Here is a 23908-nt window from a genome sequence, read left to right as displayed (position 1 = left end):
CTTCGCATCCACTTGAGCGCCCTTAAGCTCCTTCACCTCGCACACATAACGGGGTAAATGTAGCGAGTTTTGCCTTTCACGCGTCTGGGTCTCGGGGAGTGGGGGGGACAGAAGGGGGCACCTATTTAAGTTTTCGCAACCACCTGAATAATATGTAGGTGCGACCCTGTGCACCATAAAATAATTTTATCTTTTATCTTCAACAGCCTTGATTGGTTGATTAAATTATGCCTAAACACTAAATTAAACATTTATTTATTTTATGACACGTTTATTGGTATTTATTTAATTTAGTCCCTTATGACCCCCCATACAAAATAGACATGTTCTGAAAATTCAGATGTTTTTTCTGTTTGTGTATTTTCTTTATTCCTTTTATTTTAGAAACTCATTGGACAGAACATGTTAGACAAATGTGAGGTCAATAACTAAGAGGCTTTTATACAGCGTGTTCAGCCCAGTACAGTCTAATCATATCGTCACTTTTAGTTATAATAAAGTACAATTGGTACCAGAAGCCCAGCTGATTGCATCCAATCATTGAGGAAAAATAGTTTAGTATATGAAAGTAGACGAGGTTTCTGTCCGACTTAAAGAGGCAGAACAGATCTGGATCCAGAGGGAGAAAGAGTCACTTTGAACTTGTTAATAGTTCAAACAAAATAAAATACCTCAAGAATAAAGACGAGGCAAGAAGAGACAAAACAGCACAAAATAAGAAACGCAAAGCGATGGAGGACTGGAGGAGGTGGGTCCAGGTGTGTGAGAAACGTCCCCAGAAAGTGACGATGCATCATTGGAAGAACCAGACAGGCAGACGGTCTCAGCTGGACAGAAGCGCTAATCTGATCACTGCGTCATTATTTATGCCTGTGATCATGAATCTGTTGATGCAGCTGCCGTGAGGAGACCTGCATGAAGACAAGAAATAATCTGCTTGGTTTCATAGTTTACGCTTCAGGAAGTGACTGAATGAGCCATCTTTAAAACCAGCAAACCAACCTGTTTAGATTAACTACAAACCAACAATTACAAAGGTCAAACTCCAGTCAGCCTTAAAACTTGATTGATACAAAAACCCATGTGATTGACGGGGAACTTTAATAGAGCTGTATGTACATATTTGAGCCAGTAGGATCAATTTTGACTGTGTGGATTCGAATAAGTTCAAGCCTAAAATTCATGATATCCATGAATATGATGAGTAAATTACAGGGGGTCTGTTGTGTAAAATTCATATTTTGCATGTTTTTCTGCTTCCATTCGGGTCTCAGCTCCTCCTTAAAACAGACCAACGGTTTAAAAACCCACCCAGCTGGTTTCTGACAACAAGTTCATGTTTTTTGATGACTTATTTCAAAAGCTTCTGTAATGTAGCATCACAAATCGGCAGACATGCCCTTCATCTAGCAACCCTGGTTCTTCTTTTAGATGCCATCCATCGCTGCGCTGCTGCAGTAGAACGATAAATGAAACCTGGAGATGTAGGTGTTACTAATTTAGTGCCACAGCTAAAGACAAATAAAGCCGAATACCTACTGAAGAACAACTCAAAACCACTTGTTTTCTTCGTTTGTCTCGCTCTCTGTGCCCCCTATGCTACACACAGACTCGTTGCCGTAGCAACTGACTGACAACAGCTCCACTAGTGTATTGGGAATCAACACAAAAAAAACACGCAAACATTTCCCACACCAGGCTTGGTGTTTATTTTGCTGTTGTTAATAAGTGATTGTCTGGACACAGCAGTGGCTGATTAGCTAATTTAAACACAGCTCTGCTGTCAGAGTTGGTGTGTGAATCGCCTTTTTTTCTTTAATTGAACATGAACACAGAATCCCGCAGCACATCTACATGTGAAGGTTGTCAAGCTAGCATTACTGATCCCCTCGCTATTTGTTTTTATTAAAGCCTTTTCCTAGCCTGTGAAGTGTTTTACCCTCGGACCTTGTTATCTCGTTGTCCTAAAGTTGACAATTAATAGCAAAGCACTGCATTCTTTTTCCTTTACACATCAGGCTTATGTTAAAGATTCAGTGCGTTATGCTGACAACTGGACAGGTAAAACCAATGGTAATCATCGTCTGTGAGCGGTTTTTGCCCTCCATCTGGGAGATGTTGCCTGCGTGACGTCACATTGCAACATGTCTAAATAAATAAGCAGACCAGAGCAGATTAAAATATCATTATCTAAGAAGGATTTGATGGAAAAAAGTGTAATGACCTATTCTAACCTGTTCAAGGAAGCGTAATAGGTCACCTTTGACCTATAGATGCCTATATTTACAGCTTTTACATAAGGAAACTGATACTAGTATTTACCCTAACTGCATCAAAAGCTCATTTAATTTCCCCCATATATAGTAGCTAAATTTATACCTAAACTGTAACATAATCAAAACCAGGATCACACTAAGAACTCAGACACTCGGATCCATGAAAACACACCCTTGTCATTTCAGTGTGTCTTTCAGCGTGTTGATGGCGCTGATAAACAGGCCGCTCTGCTTGCTCTTTATTAGATTGAACTGCTTTTATCCACCAACACACACTGAAACTAAGTCAGCGCCCATCAATCACCGGCGATGTGCGTCAGAGGAGGAGAGAGCGATGCTGGTTGAATTCAGGACGAACTGGACAGGAGTAGCAAGGCGACTCCAGTAGTTGGCAGTAGAGGGAGCTCTGACGGGCAACAGCAAAGTATTTCTGGTCACTGTCAGACCTGTAAAACAAAAAAATCACTGGAAAAGAACCTGTCTGACAACATGAAGCAGGCGAAAAGTGCTGAAAAAGAAACACGTCATGCTCTGGTCTCTATTCAAGATTAAATGAGAACAAAACACGAAGGCTTTCAGACTCCTGATACTTAAACTATGAGTCAGGATAAAATAATCAACTAATTTAGCTATCAATGGATTGTTAATTGAAGTATACAGACTCAGATCAGTAAGTAAATAAAAACTTCAAAACAGATATATACATTTTGCATTTAAGATATAGATAGATAGATAGATAGATAGATAGATAGATAGATAGATAGATAGATAGATAGATAGATAGACAGATAGATCTAAGAGTGATGTAGTAATTCAATTTGACTGAATGTAAATAAATAAATAAATAACAAGCATGCACATACAAATATGTTAAGCTAAAAATAATCTATAAATGTAATAAATAAAAACATATGTGGACTAGGATATACATTTTTTCTTTTAAATCTTAGAAGTTTAACTTTTTTTTATTTTTGAGTGCTTGCATTAATAATCCACTACATTTTTATCACCATATTAGTTGAAAATAATCTCAAAATGACGATGTTATCATTTATCACAATAATTTCTCGTGACTGGAGCAGCAACAACCCTTAATGTTACCAGTATGTTTGAATTCCCGCTTTGCGCCACTCCTTCTCCTCCCACTGCTTTCCAGAAAAGGTAAACGATCGAGCGTTCAGCTTTACTGGTCTGGATGGTGTGAAAAAGTTCTCACACTAAAACACTGACATCAGGTTTCAGGCCAGGTGTGGATTTGCTCTCAGTTTGCAGCTGAACGTAATCAGAAAACATGAGCAGAAGAAGTGGAACATCTGGAATCCAGTTCATTTAAATACCAGTCTGTTTTTGAGATGCTGAGCTCCAAATCTGGACTTTTTCACTCTTTTTTGTGGATGCTGTGACTCTTCCCACCCTCTCAGCTGAAAGCTGAGTCTCCTCCTCCTCATAATTCTTTCAGTCACATTCTTGGCTTTTGTCAGTTTGTTGGACTTTAATCAACGAAAGCAACAACTGTTTTCAATCACTCTTGCGTTGTATTTTTTTTTTTTTTTTTCATTTAAAACAACACAAATAACTGTTATCAATTATAAAATATGTTCAGGAGAAAAAGCAAACAAACAAGGCAGAGGAGAAGGAAGACGTTTTATTAAATTAACTCAGATAATGTGTGATTTCTCTACAGGCGTGTCGGGAGAGGTGAAGATGGACAAGGTTGGAGACAGAGAGACGGACTTTGCCGTGTGGGACATGACGGATCCAGAGTCTGGAGAGTTCCAGGTAAAATTTCAGATGAGGCCTTCACAGTGATTTATGAAACCGGGATAAGCGTGAATCTGCAGCTGTGGTCAGGAAAAGGCAGCAGGAGTTATTTCAAACTAGTTCTGGGTCTGTTAGGGCAACAATCAGAGGGATTGTTGGGTCTGTAAGGTAAAGACTAACTAATGACTGCAGCTACAGTAATAACAGTTTTTGAACTTCACGCTCTAGCAGTGTGTGAAGACTAGCCTTTTCATTCAGAATACCTAAGAAACAAGTTACTTATTAACTAAAAGGTGCATTTTAGCCCTAAGTCAGATAAACTATGGATCACTTTAAAAAACAGACTGAAGATTGGGAAAGTTTCAGTAGGAGTAACATTAAAGGTTGAACAGACGTAGGTCTACGGGTTATACTACACTTAGTACTTAGACAATGAGATTTTAGTCTTCTCAGTTCTTCCTATTTTGATCTCCTTTCAGATTGAGATGTTTTAAATCTGTCACTTTAAATCTAAAAAAGCTGCTGCTGGCCACGCCCCCAAACTCAGTGTTTACATTCGCACATAAAAATGGCTGCAAACAAACTCTCGCCTTTCCCATCACCCATTGGTAAAACCAGCTGACCAAAGTTCCGCTTGGGTTGCTAGGTAACGGGGCTGGGCCTGGCTGGGGTTGCTAAGTAACGGGGCTGGACCTGGCTGGGGTTGCTAGGTAACAGGTCTGTGGAAGGCAATTTAAAAACTTGGAGGTTTTGAAATGGCTCATTTTCCAGACATTAAAAAATATTAACTTGTCTGGGTGTTTTTTTTTTTAAGCAGTTGGGTTGTTTATAGAAGGAGTTGAGACCCAAACTTAAAGAATAAATCACTAACTTTACACATTTTTTTCTTCCATCAAGTTCCACATAAGGTATGGTAATCTGTTATATTTACAATAACAAACCAATTTAACCCAACAAACACCTTGTTAATGTGTTAACTGGAAATAAAACGTTAACTGCACCGTTTCCCTTCTTTCAGTGCAAATGGAAGTACAACAAAACGTTCAAAATGTGAAATTTGCATAAGAGTTCAGTCTAGTTTAGATAGAAACAATAATGTTTGTTTTTACAGTTTGCAGTTTATCTGCACCAACACCCAGATTTATGTTGGTTTGACATTATTTAACTGAGGCCTATAAAGTTGGAGACCATTGTTAATGGTCTTTCAGAGTGTAACAGACAAACAGACTACTACATTTACTTTGTTTTTCTCCTCTATCAACACTGAGGTCTCTCTGCGTTCAAATACAATCATCTTAATTGCTCTAGGTAAAAACAGGGCAATGAGGGTCGATGCGATCTCCCAAATATGGTCGCGGTATGAGATTTAAAAACCAGACACTGTTTGTAGCCAAAGAAGTTATTTGCAATGCTGATATTGAGCACACTGACACAATGATGATAAAAACATGTTTTGCACTAAGAATATTATTCCTTACAGAGTGATTCATTACCCTGATGCACTGTTTTCATACAATAACTGCTGACAACTTTCCACCCTGACATTATTTTAATGATGCCAAACTAATGCACGAAAGCTCCAGAACAGCTAATCATGGTTAGTAATGATAATTTAATCGTTGCTGTGTGTTTTCAGGTAGTGTCTGTGTATTATGGCAGCAGCAAGTCGCTGGATAAGAGTAATATTCGGTGGCCTGGAGGGAAGATACCCGTAGACATGCCAGAGTGCGGCTTCAGGAACGACCACCCGACCTGCCTTGCACGTACGAACAGCACACATACATGGAAATCTGACACAAATATTTACTTTAACCACATGTTTCATTGGGTTTTATTGAATTTTTATGTGGTAGACCAACATAGTAGTGAAGCATAGCTAAGAAGTGAAAGGAAAAGTTAGTTTTACGAATAAAAATCTGAAAAGAACCCCATAAATTTGGTAGAAGCACCAACATTGTTTTGGGTTCACTGCAAAAACACAAAGTCTAACCAAGTACAGATTATACAGTAAATATCTTAGTACAGTTTAAATAAGACCAAACTAACAAGATATTTTAAGTAAATAATTCCTTAATATTTTCCCATGTTGGAAGTAGAATAATCTGCCAATCGAACTATTACTTTTTCATTAATATTAAGGAGTTACTTACTTAAACAAACTCCTATATCTTACTGAAAAGTTACTTTTAAGTTAGTTTTGTCTTATTTCAAGTGTAAGATATTTCACTAGAAACTATATCAAAAATCCTTGGTAAGATTTTATGTTTTTGCAGTGTTGTCTCTCTACCAGCTTCGCACATTTACTCAATTTGTTGCTCAGGTTTCTTTGCAAAAGAGCCGAAACTCTTCAGTACAGCTGAAACGATTAATCAGATAAATTGTGATTAATCAATTATTGAAATAATCGATAATAAATAGTAATTGATTAATCATTAACTGGAGTATATGGACTCAAAACAATGCCAATACAACATACTCAGAGCAGTAATTAATCCACACCTTTCAACAAATTCTCCCATCAGCTTCTGTCAGATAGAATAACAAGATCCTTTAAAGTTTTTGGTCTTAATGAAGCAAAATGCTTTAAAAATAGTTGTAAATATATTTCCAGGTACTTAATGACTGTAGCTGCATTTAAAGACATGTCAGCAGATTAAAACAGTGTCTGCTTGCTCTACTTGAAAGCATCGTGTGGCTGCAGAACCGCAGTAAGATTCCCATTTTCTTCATGCTGGAAGCAAACAGCGTCGTCTTCCCGTGCTGATGCAGGCTGCTTTTCCTTCTCACCCACACAGGTACCGTTACAATGCATCAGATGGTTGCCATAGTGATCTGCTTCGTCTTTATCATCATCGTCACCATCACCGTCTTCATCTACAGGTGAGACTCACGGGCTCAGCGGATCCTGGTGTCAGTTTGTGTTTCCCTTTAGAAAATGTAAACTACATTAAATATTGTGGGTCAATAAGATATGGCAGCTGGTCAGGAATAATTTTAACAACTTTTATGGTTTATTTTTGTATTTTTGACTGAGCTGGCAACCAATAATTTCACCACCAACTTTCTGGATTAGAATGAGAATCAGAAAGTTGAAGGGAAGCATTATATATTTTCGAGGAACATTCATAGTGCCATTTTATATCACAATCAAGTAACAATGTTAACTTCAGTTATAAAGATGCTGTATGTCAAATGTGATTTGACTTTTTAGTTTGATGCCTTGAAATTGGGCCTCTGTCTCTTTAAGAAGCTCCTGCTCTTTCCAACACTTCGCCTTCAGGAAGTTGTCACATCAAAGTTTCTCCATTATGTCTTTAATATTGTTCAGGGTGATGTTAACAGAAAGGGGAGAATAAAGGATTTATTAAACATTTAGGACAGAATCAAAACACTCCAGGTATGCTTTGGATGAGAGAATAACATTTTAACATGATATAAAGCTCAAAAAAGTCGATTTGACAAAATAATGCCCCTTTAAACCATTACATATATGTCAGCTACTCTGCTGAGTGATTGTTTTCCATAATTAATCTTACAGATAACAAGATATATTTTTAAAATATGTATTTTTGTTAATTCTAAAAAATGCCTCTTAGTGTTTTGCTTCACTGAAAGTAAGAAATGCAAGCAACAGCAAACGTTGACAGATGGTAGAGCAAGCTGTCAGTGAAATCCTGAGACTGGAAGCAGAACCAAACAATCCCTTCTTCGTTTTGTTAATCAGGCACAGAGAAATCTTTGTGGTGAAGGCTCCAGAATGGCTCCAGTGAAATGTGAAGTTAAGGTGCAAACAGCCGCTCAAATGAGGCGTTTTAAAAAGCTTAATGATGAAAACAGAAAACTTACAGGACTGAGCTTGGAAAGAACAACACCCAGAGGACTGAAGCTCAGATAAGGCAGAGAAACAGAAGAGTCCAGGTCTGAACTATGAACAATGAGGAGCTTAAATACTCAGGCTGGGTTGTTAGGTGACAAAGGAACCAGAAACACTAATCACAGGAAATGCGGTGCAGCTGTGGCGAGAAGAATAGTAGTGACACTGAAGGAGGAAGACTCACGAACGCAGAGGAAGCTGAACTAACGCTCAACAAACCAATAAGAGAGAAAAACTGACTATAATCTAAGAAAAACTGACTCAAACTGGGTTGCTAGGTGCTGGAATTCTGTATGCGTTGCTAGGTAACAGGGCTGGGCTTAGCTGTGGTTGCTAGGTAACGCCGCAGCGGTGGAATGTGACTTAACATTCTGGAAGTTTTTAAAACGGCTTCTTTTCAATGCAACAAAAAACATTCTCGTTTTTTTGTTGTTGTTTTTTTTAAGCAAATGGAAATACAAAAACATGCAAAACATGATTTAAATTACTATCTTTACTATGGAAATTGATGGGTTTTTTTTTTGCCTGTTATATGACTAAAAAGAATGGATCAAAATCTGAATTGGCACATCAGAACTGAAAGAAAACAAGAAATCAACATTTCCCAAGAAAAGCCTGATCAGTTGATTACTAAAAGTATTTTTACTAAAGTATAATACAGTTTTATAGTCTTTCAAAATGTAAAAAGAGACACAATGAAAACATAGTTTTCTCACTCATAAAGTTATTTTTCTGTTGGTGTTCTTGAGATTAGTTTCTGCTTCTTCTACTGAGCTGACAGGCGTAAAGACAAGCTGCCTATACTGCCACCATCTGGTCGATCTGTGTTGCTTTGGTTTGATGGCTTACAAAGTGTCTGATTTACAGGTTTTTACTTCTGTTTTTTTTTTTTAATGTTTAAGGTTTGCTTTGACTGTGACTGGAAACCCAACAACAAACACTTTTGCACATTGTCATGAGAGCTTTATGATGGTGACCTTTACTAAAGGTCGTCGTTCACAAAACTCAGAAACTCACTTTGGTTCTCACAAAGATACGGAAATAAAAACACATTTTTGTGGCAGTTCAATCTCTCACAGGACCTCTCCCTCTCTCTTTCTCTCTCTCCATTTTATTTTGTATTTTTCTCTCCTGTCCTCTTTCACTTCCTTTCTTTTTCACACATCCTCTTTCCTCTTCTCCCTCCTCCTCTGTCTTTTTTCTGTCTTTCCTTTTGTCTGTCATTAATAGAGAGGTCACAGCGAGGCCCCGAGTCAGAGGGTGGAGAATAAACATTTAAAAAACAGGACTTAAAAAGATCACAGCGTTTTTCTTTTTAACACTAAAATTGTTCTGACCTTTTTAAAAATGTCAGCAATTTTCATACAACTGCTAGAAGCTGAACTCATCTGCATGTTTATGAAATACTAAATACACTTTTCTTAATAGATTGAGACACAATTTACTTAAAGAAACATTACTGTTGTAACTGTATTACTTTGACACTGATGTGTGTTTGTGGTAGATAATTAATATTTTTGTTAACATTGTATGCATTGTATGGTAAATTGTATGCATCAGTTTGCAGTATTAAAATATTGTAATACTTGAGAGAAGTGGGAATTAGTTTGAAGGATTTTATGGGCAAAACTTTACCGAAAATATTTTTTACTTGTGAATATAGCTTTGTAAAATTATGGAATAAAATTTGGGAGATTGAAAAAAAAAAAAAGATTTATTTCTGTGCAGTTTGTGTCGATCTGATTAGATTTAAAAAGCAGAAATTGATGCGTATCATTTAGCTCACCTTGGCAAAGTAATGAAGCCTCAAGCTGATTGGACAGAAGATCGACCAATCAGAAGAGAGGCTGTTAGCTGCATTTAGCATCTGTAAGAAGTGTATATTCATGCAGAATGTAACTTAAAACCTTCACAGAAACCTTAATTAAATAAACCGGCATTAAAACATTGAGTAAATAAACATAATAATAATCACATTGAAGAAACAAAATACTGGTAAATTGTTAATGTAAATAGTTTCAGGGTGAATAACCCGATGAAGTAACTCTGTTTCTGTAGGTTTTGGATTTTTGGCAGCAGCGTTTTGGATGAACTGTTCTGCCAACAAAGACTCCTTTCCAGATTTCTAATCTACTAAAAATAAAAGCGCACAGCTGCTTTTTGTTATCCTTTATTTTGAAGGCTGATATAGTAAAATACCTTCGGTGGATGTTAAAATTAGACCTGAATTCTTTGGCTTCACTGAGTGTATTTAAACGCTAATCTCTTACTTTACACTTTCGAACAAAAACATTGACTTTACTCAGATTTTGACCCATCCAGTCACTTTTATTACGGACGTACTGGTGCTAAAAGCTCTCAGGATCTGTAAGGAGACGTTCATAAACTTCATAAAAAACTGAATACGATATTTTTTCCTACATCTACAGTTCAAATAAACTTACCGTAATTTTACTTTATTCACAATAATACAAAGTACAAAATATTTTTGGTGCATTTTTGCCCCTTTAATTTCTCTAAACAGAGGAAAATGGTTTATGTATGAAAAAACTAATAATGCTTGTATTTAGTTATCCTTCTGTTTATGTTTAATATCATTAATAAACATGTCAAGCAATAAATCTGGGTTGGTTCTCAGTTCTTAGGTTAAAGCAACACACTGTAAAACCTTTGAAGTTGGTTTAACTTGAAAATTTAAGTCAACAAGAAATGTAGTTTGTGCTTAACTCAGAAATTAAAGCTCATGAAATTGATTTAACGAGACAAGTCGTCTAAACATTGTTTTTTAAGTTCATTAATCTTGAATTGTGAGTTTTAACTTAATGCTGTAATTTAAACAAAATAATTATTTCACAATGAAAAGAAAATAAACTGCCTTCATCTAGTTAAAGAGACACATTTCTCTATTCTTTTACTCACAATATCAAGTTAAAATAACTAATTATTTTACTTTAGAATAATTAACAAACTAGACTCAGATCAATGTAACTCACTTCCATCTCAGATACAAAACATGCCGCTAAGCATTCTGGGAAATAGTTCCTATTCCTGCCTTTTACTTCTTTCTGTTTTTAAAAACTCTAGTTTATTCAACTCTTGACTAAATTAATGAAAAGTTAAAACAACTTTCTACTGTAAGTTTATTTTTCACAAACACATTTAGGTTCAAAATATAAAATTCACTAAATTTATTTGACTTAAAGTGTAGAAGATAGTCGACACAACTAAGTGCAGCTCAAATGTTTTACAGGGCAACAAATAATAAATACACTGCAAAAACAAGTTTTTTGTCTTGTTTCTAGTGAAAATATCTTAGTACAAATATAACAAAATTGCTATTTAAGCAAGAAATAGTTTCTTTTCTTTTATGAGTAATTCCTGAGTATTGATTTTAAAAAGTAGTTTTACTGGGAGATTATTTAATTTATTGGAAAAATGTTTTGTTTTAGGTGAAATAATCTGCTAATAAAACTAGTACTTTTTTATTAAAACAAGCTCATATATCTTGCTGAAAAGCTACTTATGAGTTAAATTTGTTTTATTTAGAGTGTTCTAAGATATTTGCACTAAAAATACCTGGAAAGATTTTGTGTTTTTGCAGTGTATTCAATTAATTATTGTGTAATTTGAGCGAATTTGGTGTCAATATTTTCTTTTTTTTTTCTTGTGTTTTGGAAATTAACCGTCTTCTACGCGCGCATCCCAACGTTTAGTGGTTACCATGAGCCTTTCTTAGTCAGCAGTGTCAACCCTGAAATGATCAGAACTTGTTTTGACCTCAGAAATCGTTTCTGTCTCTTCTCTCTGGTGAGCTCTCCTGTCGCCTCTCTCAGTGTTTCCCCTTGTTTTTAACACACACTAATACATCACCAGCTCTGCAAACACACGCACACACACCTGTCCTCCTGTCTGTTGGATAGGAAGCTGAAGCTGGAGAACGAGCTGGTGGCCCAGCTGTGGAGAGTTTCCTGGGACGACATCCAGATGACCAACCTGGAGAAATCCCTGCGGAGAACCTGCAGCCGCCTCACCATGTCTCTGGTACAACGTGCCGTAATGCAGCATCAACACTGTCACTGTGTGTTCATTTACAGTATCTAAACGTCCGAGTTCTGGTTCCTCTGACTGCGGTTCCACCTGAAGCTTTTAGCACGTTCTGTTGCCTGACGTTATTTTATTATGGCTTTTATTTTAAAATGTTTATGCAAGACAGTCAATAATGACAAAATGAACCTAAATAAGTCGACCTGCAAAACTATGATGGAGCATTAGAACTAGAATATTTTTTAATTACAAGAAAAACGTCGTTTTAATAAAATATGAGCAGCAGGTCCGTATCATTCTTCCTTCAAAACATAAATTAGTCAAGTAGTTATTTGCATAATAATTTCAAAGTCCTGCTGATGCTGAAGTATTTTAATATGTGTAAAAACAAATTATAACTTCTCTAGATTGTTGGTCATTTTAATCTTTTTATTTTTTCATAAAGTAGTTTTCATAAAAATATTACTTTATTCACATAATTATTATAACTTTATTCTAGTTAGATTATCAATATTCTCATTCTTTTGACTTGACATTTTTCTCATATTTATTATGACATTATTCTCATTTTATTAAAATTTTATGATCGTATGACTTTATTTTCACAGTTGAAGAAAGAAAATCTTATTCTGGCTTTTATGCTTCAATGTACAAAACTGAAGTAAAAAAATCAAAAAAGTTTGTTTTTCTGTGCAGACAGTTGTAAGATAAAAATTAAATTGACTTATTTTAAATTTTGAGGATTTTTTTAAATTTTTTTTATTTTAAAAATATTAAATTTTTTACAGACATTAAAATAAAATAAAAATTCATCTTATTATTATTATTATTATTACTAGTATTATTATTATTTGTTGTTGTTATTATGTTTATTTATTTGGCCATATTTAAATTATCTTAATTTTGAACTTTTCTTTTTCTTTTGCACATTATTGTTGAAACCTTCCTTTACATAAAATGACTGAATAACTTTCAGGCATTTCAGATGAAAGGTTTTACTTACCCTGATCATATTTATGATTTTTTTCTCCAGAAAGGATCAAACTTGGGTTCTCTGATGACCATGGAGGGAAACTTTCAGATCTACACTAAAACTGGATACTACAAGGTGTGTGAGAGTCGCAGCACATTAATCTGTAAATCTGCTGTAAATCTGCTGTAAATCTGCTGTGAGGGGATGAAGACGAGGATTTTCTTCCTCTCAGGGAAATCTGGCTGCCATCAAATATATCAACAAGAAGCGCATCGAGCTGACGAGGAAGGTTCTGTTCGAGCTCAAGCACGTAAGGATCCGCTCTATTTTTAAACTGTCCTGGTTCCAGGCGGCTTTGATGTGATTTCAGTCTCTTGTCTTCTGCAGATGCGAGACGTTCATAACGAACATCTGACTCGTTTTATTGGAGCCTGCCTCGACCCGCCGAACATGTGCATCATCACAGAGTACTGCCCCAGAGGCAGCCTGCAGGTAGAACCCACCCACCTGCACACCGACCAACCCGCTGGACACAAACACTTTTTACATTCAGCTCAAGGAAAAATATAAAAAATCTGAATCTTTTATTTGCTGTCCAAAAGCAAATACATCAACATTTACAAGGATTTGGATCAACACTTCAACCAGATTTAAATATTTTTCATTCTCAGTTTGTTAGTTTTTACTTTTTGAGCTGTTTAAACTGACGGCAGAAACGTCTTTTCTCTATTTTTAGCTAAATTGTCTTTGGTTGGCTAAAAATTAGTCACATATTCAGAGCAGATTAAATGACTCCAAACCTTATTTACTCTCTCAAAAATAATAATAATAAAACATAAGAAAAACTCAGAAAAGATCAGGGGTGTCCAAAGTGCGGCTCATGTGCCTCATGTGGGCCGTGGAATGATTCTGTGTGGCCCTCAACAGGAAGTTGATGCAGATAGATTAACTTTTCGTCTTTAAAGATGAGATTTTCCACAGGTACATATTTCTTTTAATTGAAAACTTTAGCTAAAACACAAATTATTTGTCTGTTCTTAATCATATTTTTTACTTTATTTTAACTTCATTATATTACATACAGAAACTTTTACTCAAAAGCAGACTTGGCACCCAGTCAATAAAAATGGAAAAACACATTGAACATAATCTGCATATTATTCTTATTTCAGAAAAAAACCTTCTACACTAAGTAAGTAGAAAAAGATAAAAATTAGAGCAGTGTGCATGTTTCTGTTTCAGATCTATGATGATTGACAGATCAGTTTTGTACTTAAAAATTTGATTTGAATAACGATACTTCATATTGAGTTTTTTATTGTGCAGGGAAAAACAGAATCAATTGGAAATTATTTTTCCATTTTCAATTTTAATAAAGAAAGCTTTGGCTAGCACTGCCTTCTGTGATGTCATCAGAGCCATGTGAGGTTTTTGGTACCGTTTGAAAAGTAATTTACAACAAAACAGCAAAACAAATTTAAAAATTGACCATGTCATGTTATCCTATTGTCCACGAGATACATCTGAGGCAATCTGACTGATTTTACAGAAAAATCTAGGTAGCAGCTTTAAGGGATCGGGTTAGGACACCTGATCTGGGCTCAAAAATGATCCAAAAAGCAAAACAAAAGAAGGTTTTAAACTTTTCTTCTGCTCAAAGCTTTAAAGCGTTACAGAATCGTCTCTGTGTCTGAATCACTGCGATATTTTTACCCATCATCCTCCATGACCCACCGTCCACATCAGCCTCTCAAACCTTCAGCTCTGCAGAAGTCCTCTGCACAGCTACAGTTATCTCCCAACACTGTAACCTAGCAACCTGCCAGCAGGGTAACCTAGCAACAGCTGCTGTGGGCTGCGTGGGGTTTGGGTTGTTGCCAGATGACCGCTGAATTTAAGAGTGGAGTGAGTTATTTTCTGCCCTGAGAGGACGGAGACGGGGTTTTTTTAGTGGAGGAACATCGCCGTCCTTCTGCAGATGTCCTCACTGAAACGACCTCAGAACGGTTTCACTGCAAGAAAAAAGTCTCCGCGCTGCAGAAAAGCTGCTGAGGTGAAGAAATATCTGCAGTTTGAAGGTTCAGGATGAAAGCAGGACTTTCTTGTGTTCAAACTGAAACCTTTTGCTTTGAACGAGGGGAGAAATGATTAATCATGATTAATTGATTATTTAAATAATCATCAAGTAATTTGCTAATTGATTAATTGTTAACTGGGCTCAGAAAAAAGGTAATTTGCTGGAAGAACAACACACTCAGAGCAGTAACTTAAAAAAAACTGTATAAAATATATTTATATATTTTGCATTTAATGTATATATAAAAAATGTTCTAAGCAAAATTTATCAAGTAGTTTTAGCTTTGCCTGGTTCAAATTATGTAAAAAAAAAAAAAAAACTAAAAAAAACACCCACAACACAGAAAGTTAGAACTTTGCAAAGTGCATAAATACAAATAGGCAAATGCAAATTAAATGTGTTTACAAAGCTTGTTTTTTTTCTGAACACTAACATCAACGCTTCTAAAATAGTTTCATTAACTCACGTTTTATCCTTTCTGTTATGGCAGCTAATTTTACCCATAATTCTTCTCTAAGTTTAAACCAAGACATAGTTTATGCCAAAAATAGTAATACTAATTAGAATTGAAATGATTATTGAAATAATTGTCAACTAATTTAGCAATTGATTAATCGTTTACTAGAGTATACGGACTCAAAATGAAGCCCATTTTCTGGAAGAACGACATACTGACAGAGCTGTAATTAAGTCAGGTAAAAGGAACTGAGCGATTCAAGTTGATTTTAGACGTGTTTTTTTCTGCTGATGCATCTTTTGCTACATATAATCAAACATTCACTAAAGGAACTCTGTTACTGCATTTTAGGCAATTAAAAGTTTATATTCTTATTTAAAAAATGAATTTAATTATTTGGTTATTTAATTTTTAATGTATCGTTAATGAAAACGTCTTAAGTGGTTAATTGAATAATCTGCAGAATGTCCCCATTTTTTATCTGATTAATCGACTAATGTTCAAAATAAAGTTCCAGCCCTCCTTCAAAGCGTTGTCTTTGCCCAGATAAGATGCAGGATGTTTTAATGTTTTGGACTTTAAGACTTTTTTCTACTCGCTCTCTGACTGCAGTGAGGCAGAAATAACATCCCGTACTCCAGACACGACTCTGGTGGTGCTGCCGCAGCGTGGGCGTGCTTGTTTAAGTTGTCGGCGTCGTCTGCGGGGTTTTACCCGCTGGCTGCTTCACGAGCCCACACAGATGATGATGATGATGATGATGATTAAAACAGCAGAGGGTCGGGATGAAGCTGCCTGTGTTTGTCTTCCAGGACCTGATGGAGAGCGACGGCATCACTCTGGACTGGATGTTCAGATACTCGCTCATCACCGATATCGTCAAGGTAACGACCCGCTCAACCAAACTCACCGATTCTGCTCTACCAAACTGTTGGAGGATGCAAAAAAATCACCGATATAACAACCTAATATTCACATTTATTTTCTTTTTAAAGCAGATGAGTACAGATCAAAAAACTTGCTGCTTCACTTTTTCCTTCCACTTAACTTTCTGTAAATATTCTCCAACTTTTTTTGCAATATTCTATATTTGAAGACATTAAATTTTGGTTTTTATAACCATCAAAAATATCAGATATGAAGGGTTGAAATACTTTCCTCTATGGGTGATGATTATATAGTGCTGAGATGACCAATCGGATTAATAATGACAAATCAATTATTCAAATAAAGCTCAACTAATTTAGTAATTGATTAATAGTTAGCTGGAGTACACAGAATAAAAAAATGCCAATTTGTGAAAGAACAACATATTCAGAGCAGAATATTATTATATTTTAAGATATTTTTCAGTCAGATAGAGAAATGTGAAAGCCTCTCGATCAACTCTCTACTGCAGCCGCTCTGGTTTTTCTGACAGTAATAATTCATCTACTTCACCAATCCAGTAATTTTCACATGTAGCATTTGACAGCCTTTGCATGCTCCAGTTATTTCACATTTCCACCATATATTTACAATCAATCACCCAGCTGTCAGTCATTTTCAATAATTATGCCTGCGCAGGGAATGGCCTTCCTCCACAACAGCGTCATCGTCTCCCACGGCAACCTGAAGTCCTCCAACTGTGTGGTGGACAGTCGGTTTGTGCTGAAGATCACAGACTATGGGCTGCAGAGTCTGCGGACCAGCAGCTTCCCCGAAGACACACACGCCTTCTACGCACGTACGAACAAAACACACACTACCCAGTTCACAGCACAGGGCGTCGAAAAAATATTTACACCCCTTGAACTTTTTTGCAGTTATTGATCAAAAGAAGTTGACTCAAAAGTTTTCACGGGCCAGAAAGATGAAAGTAAAACTAAAATAAAGCAAAAAAATAAAAATAAAAAGCAGTCCATATTTTTTTGTTGAAAGAAATCCAAAACTTAAAAAGGACTTTGAATATTTGCTGTATTTAAAGAAGGGTTTTCAAATTCTTTTTATTCTCAGTAAAAGAACAGAAGTTGGGTCACTTTCTTTCAAAACGCTTGTTAATGTTTAGCCAAGGTTAATAATTCAGATACAAGCTGATCTGAGAGCAGCGAAGTCGACTTTTCAGAAAAGTCTCTGTGATGGTTCTGCTTATTATAAACGCTTCAAATATAAAACGACAAAAAAAAATTCCATTGTAGGAAAAGTATGTCTGTAACAATTTTAGCCTGATTACAAGTAAAGTCTGTACACTGCAAAAACTCAAAATCTCACCAAGTATCTTTGGTCTAGCTTCTAGTGCAAATATCTTACTTGAAATAAAACAAAACTAACTTACAAGTAACTTTTCAACAAGATACATGAGCTCTTCCAAATCAGCAATTCTTAAATATTTATAAATACTGTCAGATTATTTCACTTATAACGTGGGGAAAATGTCTTGTTATAAGTGAGATAATCTGCCAGTGGAACAAGTACTTTATTTCAATAAAAATAATTATGGAATTACTTAATTCAAAATACAATAAATCACCTTAAAACAGTCTCTACTACAAAGCAATGGTTCCCAATGAATAGCTGACAATTATAAAATTAAAAATATCTCAAATGCACGATATTAACTGCGCTAACAGTTAAAAACTTATACAAAATGTGGCAAAGTTACACATAAAACCGTGTATAATTAAATTTATCTAAATATAATACTGGTGAAGAAAACACAGAACTGATGGTCCTAAAGGTTACCGACGGGATCAGAAAACGGGGGCGGTGCTGTCGGTTACTGGTTGCTACGGTAACCACCAACTGCCAAGAGCAGGTAGCAGGAAAAGTTACATTTTGACTCAACAAGACGAATTTGAAGAATAAATAAATAATTTGGACAAACTTTGAAACTATAATATTGTTAAAAGAAAACCCTGTTAGATAAATATATGTAACAAGAAGAGATTGTCAGCATTTTGTGTAAGATTTTTGCATTGGATACACGTAAAATATGAATCTTTCTGTCCATAAAGTGACTACATTTCAAGGAGGTGTCAGTACTTTTGCTAAGCGCTCTAAAAAAACATTTTTTCCAGTTAAATAGTAGTTTCTTTTTATGAATGAACTGTTTAGGAAAGCTGTGGACTGCTCCTGAGCTGCTGAGGATGGAGTGCCCACCCTGCAGCGGCACCCAGCGGGGCGACGTATACAGCTTCGGCGTGATCCTGCAGGAGGTCGCTCTGCTGAAGGGAGTCTTCTACCTCGACTCGCACTCCCTCTCTCCCAAAGGTCAGCGCCGAAGCCAGCCTCTAATCTCTGAGCCGAAACACAAACGCGATGAAAGCGTCGGGCTGTTTACATTCCTGCCTGGCAGCTGGACGGGCCTTCGCCGTCGGCACGTCGTTAACCCTTCGCCTCGTTGGCCGCTTGGCGTCAGGTGTTATCTCCACTTCTGGAGTAAACATGTCGCTGCCTGGCCCGCTTCGGCAATACACAACATTAATTATGATAACAGTTAAAAACATCTACCAAACACGGCAAAGGTACAGATACAGGAGCTTGTTTTAAGTCAATAATTCTTTAATATTTATAAAATTTCTAGTTCCACCGGCAGATTATTTCACTTATAACATGGGGAAAATGTCTCGTTATAAGAGGAAATAATCTGCCAGTGGAATTAGTACTTTTTTATAATCAATATTAAGGAATTATTTTAATTCATAACCCTAAATTTTAGATAATTTTGGCCAATGTGTCAAAACGTTCTGACGCCACTTCCTCCAGGTGATGATGTTTTAGGCAACAAGTTGTCAGAGTGACGTTCAACAGGAACTGATTCCTATTGAGTTTCAGAGCCGGGAACGTCCAGGTGGGTTTCCACGGCAACCGGAGCCTTAAATATTTATTAGTACGCGTCTGTTTTGGTCCGCAGGTAGAGCGGCAACATGTAGATCTAGTTGTTGTTGTTTCGCTGTAGCCCGGCTGCTCTAACTCGACGCCTCTGCGCGTAACAGAGATCATCCAGGCGGTGATCCAGGGCGGCGTCCCTCCGCTGCGGCCCTCGCTCTGCTTCCACAGCCACAGCGAGGAGCTCGGGGTCCTCATGCAGCGCTGCTGGAGCGAGGAGCCCAACGAGAGGCCCGACTTTAATACCATCAAGATCCTCCTGAGGAAGCAGCACAGGTGGGGAAACCACATTCATTCAGACGAATGAACCAGAATGGGTTCATTTATCTTACTATTTGAAACTAACAAAATGAACCTATTATGAAAAAATCAACATTTAACTAAAACTACCAAAAATAACGAAAAGTTACATTTAGAAAAAATGTTCATTAAGATAAATAAAGAGGAGAAACTATAAGATCGAATGCACCAATCCTGGTCAAAAACAACCAATCAGAGCCAAGAGGCCTTAGTGCTGTCAATCACACTCATGTAGGTGCTGCTCGATGTGCTAATGGTGGAGAAACAACTTACTGTTACAAGAAAACTAGACTTTATAGTAAATACACATCAGAATATATTAATAATCAATAATAATAATAATTACACTTAATTATTATTGTTTCATTATGGCTTACAGCTAATTAAAATAAAACCAAAATGATTTTTAGTAAATTAGAATCACAAAACGACTTTTTATACATAATTATGTTGACGTTCGACTGTCGTTGAGATCCTCCATTAAAAGGTCGCTGCTGGTGTCTCCATGTGTGTTAATGAAAAGTTTAGTGGAAGGAAAAAGTTTGACACAAAACAGTATGTTCGTTTGAATTTTTGAGTGTGAAAAATCAATGAGATCCGGCAAATATTAAAATTTAAGGCACAGCCAGAACACCTCAGTTCAAGTTAATTTGACCAAAGACGCCACAGTAAACGATATTATGAGATAAAAATGAAGCAACCGTTGTTTTTCTATTAGAAAGCAAATCACATTCTTGGTTGGTCCTTTCCTAAAATTAAAGATTCACACATTATTAATTGATCTATTGATTATTACCGACAATTCAGCCATTTGTAATTTGATTTCTCTGTGTCACAGTGAGTCTACTCTTAATGTCTTAAAGGAAAAGAGGCTTGGTTTATGATATTTGAGTGACTTTTAAATTAAAGTATAAAATGTTTTAGCAAAAACAATTAAGGGAAAAACATTTTAATATAAAATAAGGCTTTTTTCATTTGTTTTCTTGTTGGTTGTATTTTTAGAGGTTACGGTTCCAACATCCTGGACAACCTTCTGTCTCGCATGGAGCAATACGCCAACAACCTGGAGGAGCTGGTGGAGGAGCGAACCCAAGCTTATAACGAGGAGAAACGCAAAGCCGAGGCTCTGCTCTATCAGATACTACCACAGTAAATATCCTCCACGGATAAACTGTGTGCATTAAGTGTTTTCTGCAGCAGCAATGCGGCTGAAATGCTTTTATTTTTGGGTTCCAGTTCGGTAGCCGACCAGCTGAAACGAGGCGAGACGGTTCAGGCCGAAGCTTTCGACTCGGTCACCATTTATTTCAGCGACATCGTCGGCTTCACCGCTCTGTCTGCAGAGAGCACGCCGCTGCAGGTCGGTGGAAACCAAGAAACCAGCCCTAACTGGAGGGAAATGAAGCAGAACACCGGGAGATTAAAACTAGACTGACATCTAGTGGAGAAAGACAGTAACTACACCTCAGATTTCCTGTTTCTAGCGAAGGAAATCACAACAAATCAACTTTTACACAAAATGGGGGGATTTTATGTGGTAGATAAACATGAAATAATGCATAAATTGTCAACCTTTTTTACTCTGATACCCCTAAATAAGTGCAAACAAATACCTTCAGAAGCCAAATAATTAGTGAAGAGAGTCAAACTTTCAATTAGGCGTTTTCAGATTCAATTTATCACCAGAGCAATAAATTAAAATTATTATCGTGATAAGAAAATGATAAACGATATGATAAATCCTCACCCCTAATATGAAACTTTTAGAAAACAAAAGTGTATAAAATAATTTATTTCCCCTTCACATGAATTACTGTGTTTCACCATCAAAATATTTATTTAATTTATTTATTTCGAACATGATAATGATATACAATAACACACATAAACAAGAAATGGAAAGGACACATATCTTTGCACCACAATATCCTGAAAAACAAATGTAATTACCACAAGTTTTATTTATGGTTTTTACACAAAGGAATTTTGTATTTCCAGAGGTGTGGATACTTTTGCAAGACAGCAACTTTCCTCCTTTCAGATGTATTATATTATATTTTTATATACATTTATAATTATAGAGAACATTTTTCTTATTTTAACTTTTTATTTGTTCAAAATTCAACACAAAATGTCTGAAATGTATCTTTTATTGAAAAAAGTAAACTTTTTCTGGCTCCTCTGTTTTGTATTTGTATTAAAAATGATTGAATTTGTTTCTCCCTGCAGGTTGTGACCCTGCTAAATGATCTCTACACGTGCTTTGATGCCATCATAGACAACTTTGATGTTTACAAGGTGAAACTAATATTTCAGTTTAAAATCCTGGATAGGAGGCGTATCATGGCTATTTTAGATTGGAAAAAAAAAGTAAATTTTCGCCAAAAAATCGTAGAAATCTTCTAGAAAAACTTTCTGAGCTTGAAAGTCTACAATTTTCTCCAGCAAATTCGAAAATGTTCGACTTTTGAAACCCAAAACTTCCAAGTTTCTTTCTAGAAAATTTCAGAGATTTTTAATCGCATTTCTTTTTACTTTTCAAGCTCAGAAATTCTTACATTTTTTTGTAGAATTTGTTTCAGTTAACCTCAAAATTTCAGAATTTCTAGAAAATTTTTGACTTTTCAAACTCAGAAGTTTCCAATTTTTTTTCTAGTAATTTTTAAAAATTAATCTAAAAATTTTGGAGTTTTTTGGCTTAAATTTACTCCTTTGTTTTTCTACATTTGCCCTGATAAGCCCCCATAGCTGCCAGTTGGGCTAAATGTTAAACGATTCATTTTCTGCGGTCTCTTCAGGTGGAGACGATTGGGGACGCCTACATGGTGGTGTCGGGTCTGCCGGTCAGGAATGGTAAGCGACACGGTCGGGAAGTCGCCCGGATGTCTCTGGCTCTGCTGGACGCAGTCAAGAGCTTCAAAATTCGACACCGACCCAGTCAGCAGCTGCGGCTTCGCATCGGCATCCACAGCGGTACGGCCGCGCCGCCGCACGCAAACCTAACAGCAAACTACAAAAACGCCCCAATGACCTGAGTTGTTGGTGTGTTCTCATCTAGGCACAGTGTGTGCAGGTGTGGTCGGGTTAAAAATGCCCAGGTACTGTTTGTTTGGAGACACGGTCAACACGGCGTCACGCATGGAGTCGACAGGAGAGGGTGAGACCTGCAGGAAACCGCACACGCATCAGCAGAAAACTCCAGCATTTACACCCACAGAACCAAAAAGTTAGAACTTTACAGAACCACCATGCAAGGTTCAAGCACTATTCATTACATATAACTAGGCAAATTAAATGTGTTTACAAAGGTTGTTTATCTTCTGCTGGACAATTGGACAATTCAACTCACACAGAATAATAAAATCCACACTTGCACATGAGTTTAACTGGCTCATGTCTATTTTTATCTGTATTTATTATAGAAGCTAATATTAGCCATATTTCTTCTCTAAAAATGTAACCTAGGACACAATTTATGTAAAAAATAGAAATACTAATTAGAACCAAAACGATTAATCGTGATTAATTGAAATAATTAACTAATTTAGCAATCGATAAATCGTTAACTTTAGTGTACAGACTCAATTAGAGGACATTTTCTGAAAGAACAATACACTCAGAGCTGCAATTAAGCCAAAACTGTACAAAAAATATAAATATTTTGCGCAGTGACAAACAATAGATTCAATTCAGTTCAGTAATGTCAGACATGTTTCCCTCTCAGCCCTCAAGATTCACGTGTCGGAGGCGACTCGTCAGGTCCTGCAGGAGTTCGGCTCCTTCCAGCTTCAGCTCAGAGGGGAGATCGAAGTGAAGGGCAAAGGTCGCATGAGGACGTACTGGCTGCTGGGAGAAAATGAGAAGAACTGAGAATCAAACAGCTGGACGGTGTTTTCAGACTGACTGATCCAAGCTGGTTTCTCCAGGGATAAACTGTAGAAAAGAGTAGACACAGACAAGACGAATGTTTCATTTGTAAGATAAAACATCAAAACTTGTGTAAATACATAATAAAATGGGTATTGTTACTTTTGTTTAAACGTCTCCTGGTAGTTTTCTGTGTGCAGTTTGCATGTATTGTGTTTCATTTTTATATATTTAGAATAACCGAGAACGTTTTTCATATTTTAACATTTCTTTGTTCAAAAGTCAACGCAAAATTTCTGAAATTTGTCTTTTATTCAAAAGTGTATTTAAAATGAGTTGAATTTGTTTTTCCCTGCAGGTTGTGATGCTGATAAATGATGCTTACAAGGTGAAGCTAATATTTCAGCGTATT

The 23908-nt window shown here is 36.4% G+C and overlaps 1 protein-coding gene across 2 annotated transcripts in view; it reads left to right on the top strand.

The window, feature by feature from the left end:
• npr1a (natriuretic peptide receptor 1a) overlaps positions 1 to 23669 on the top strand; it is a 43679-nt gene extending 20010 nt beyond the window's left edge. For both annotated transcript variants that reach the window (XM_014984188.2, XM_088009841.1), the window contains exons 7-23: positions 3961 to 4055; positions 5674 to 5800; positions 6833 to 6917; positions 11832 to 11952; positions 12989 to 13063; positions 13161 to 13238; positions 13316 to 13420; positions 16275 to 16346; positions 17029 to 17188; positions 18556 to 18711; positions 19437 to 19605; positions 20632 to 20778; positions 20866 to 20989; positions 21859 to 21927; positions 22428 to 22602; positions 22688 to 22786; positions 23354 to 23669. In XM_014984188.2, the coding sequence (XP_014839674.1) occupies positions 3961 to 4055; positions 5674 to 5800; positions 6833 to 6917; positions 11832 to 11952; positions 12989 to 13063; positions 13161 to 13238; positions 13316 to 13420; positions 16275 to 16346; positions 17029 to 17188; positions 18556 to 18711; positions 19437 to 19605; positions 20632 to 20778; positions 20866 to 20989; positions 21859 to 21927; positions 22428 to 22602; positions 22688 to 22786; positions 23354 to 23499 (2003 nt within the window). In that variant the 3' untranslated portion in view covers positions 23500 to 23669. The remainder of the gene's footprint in view (positions 1 to 3960; positions 4056 to 5673; positions 5801 to 6832; positions 6918 to 11831; positions 11953 to 12988; positions 13064 to 13160; positions 13239 to 13315; positions 13421 to 16274; positions 16347 to 17028; positions 17189 to 18555; positions 18712 to 19436; positions 19606 to 20631; positions 20779 to 20865; positions 20990 to 21858; positions 21928 to 22427; positions 22603 to 22687; positions 22787 to 23353) is intronic.
• The last annotated feature ends 239 nt before the right edge of the window (positions 23670 to 23908 follow it).

Source organism: Poecilia mexicana, unplaced genomic scaffold (assembly GCF_051168715.1).
Source record: "Poecilia mexicana isolate PSO_F unplaced genomic scaffold, ASM5116871v1 scaffold_11, whole genome shotgun sequence".
NCBI lineage: Eukaryota > Metazoa > Chordata > Actinopteri > Cyprinodontiformes > Poeciliidae > Poecilia > Poecilia mexicana.
The sequence above is the reverse complement of the archived record's forward strand: the minus strand, read 5'-3'. Positions and strand labels throughout refer to the sequence as shown.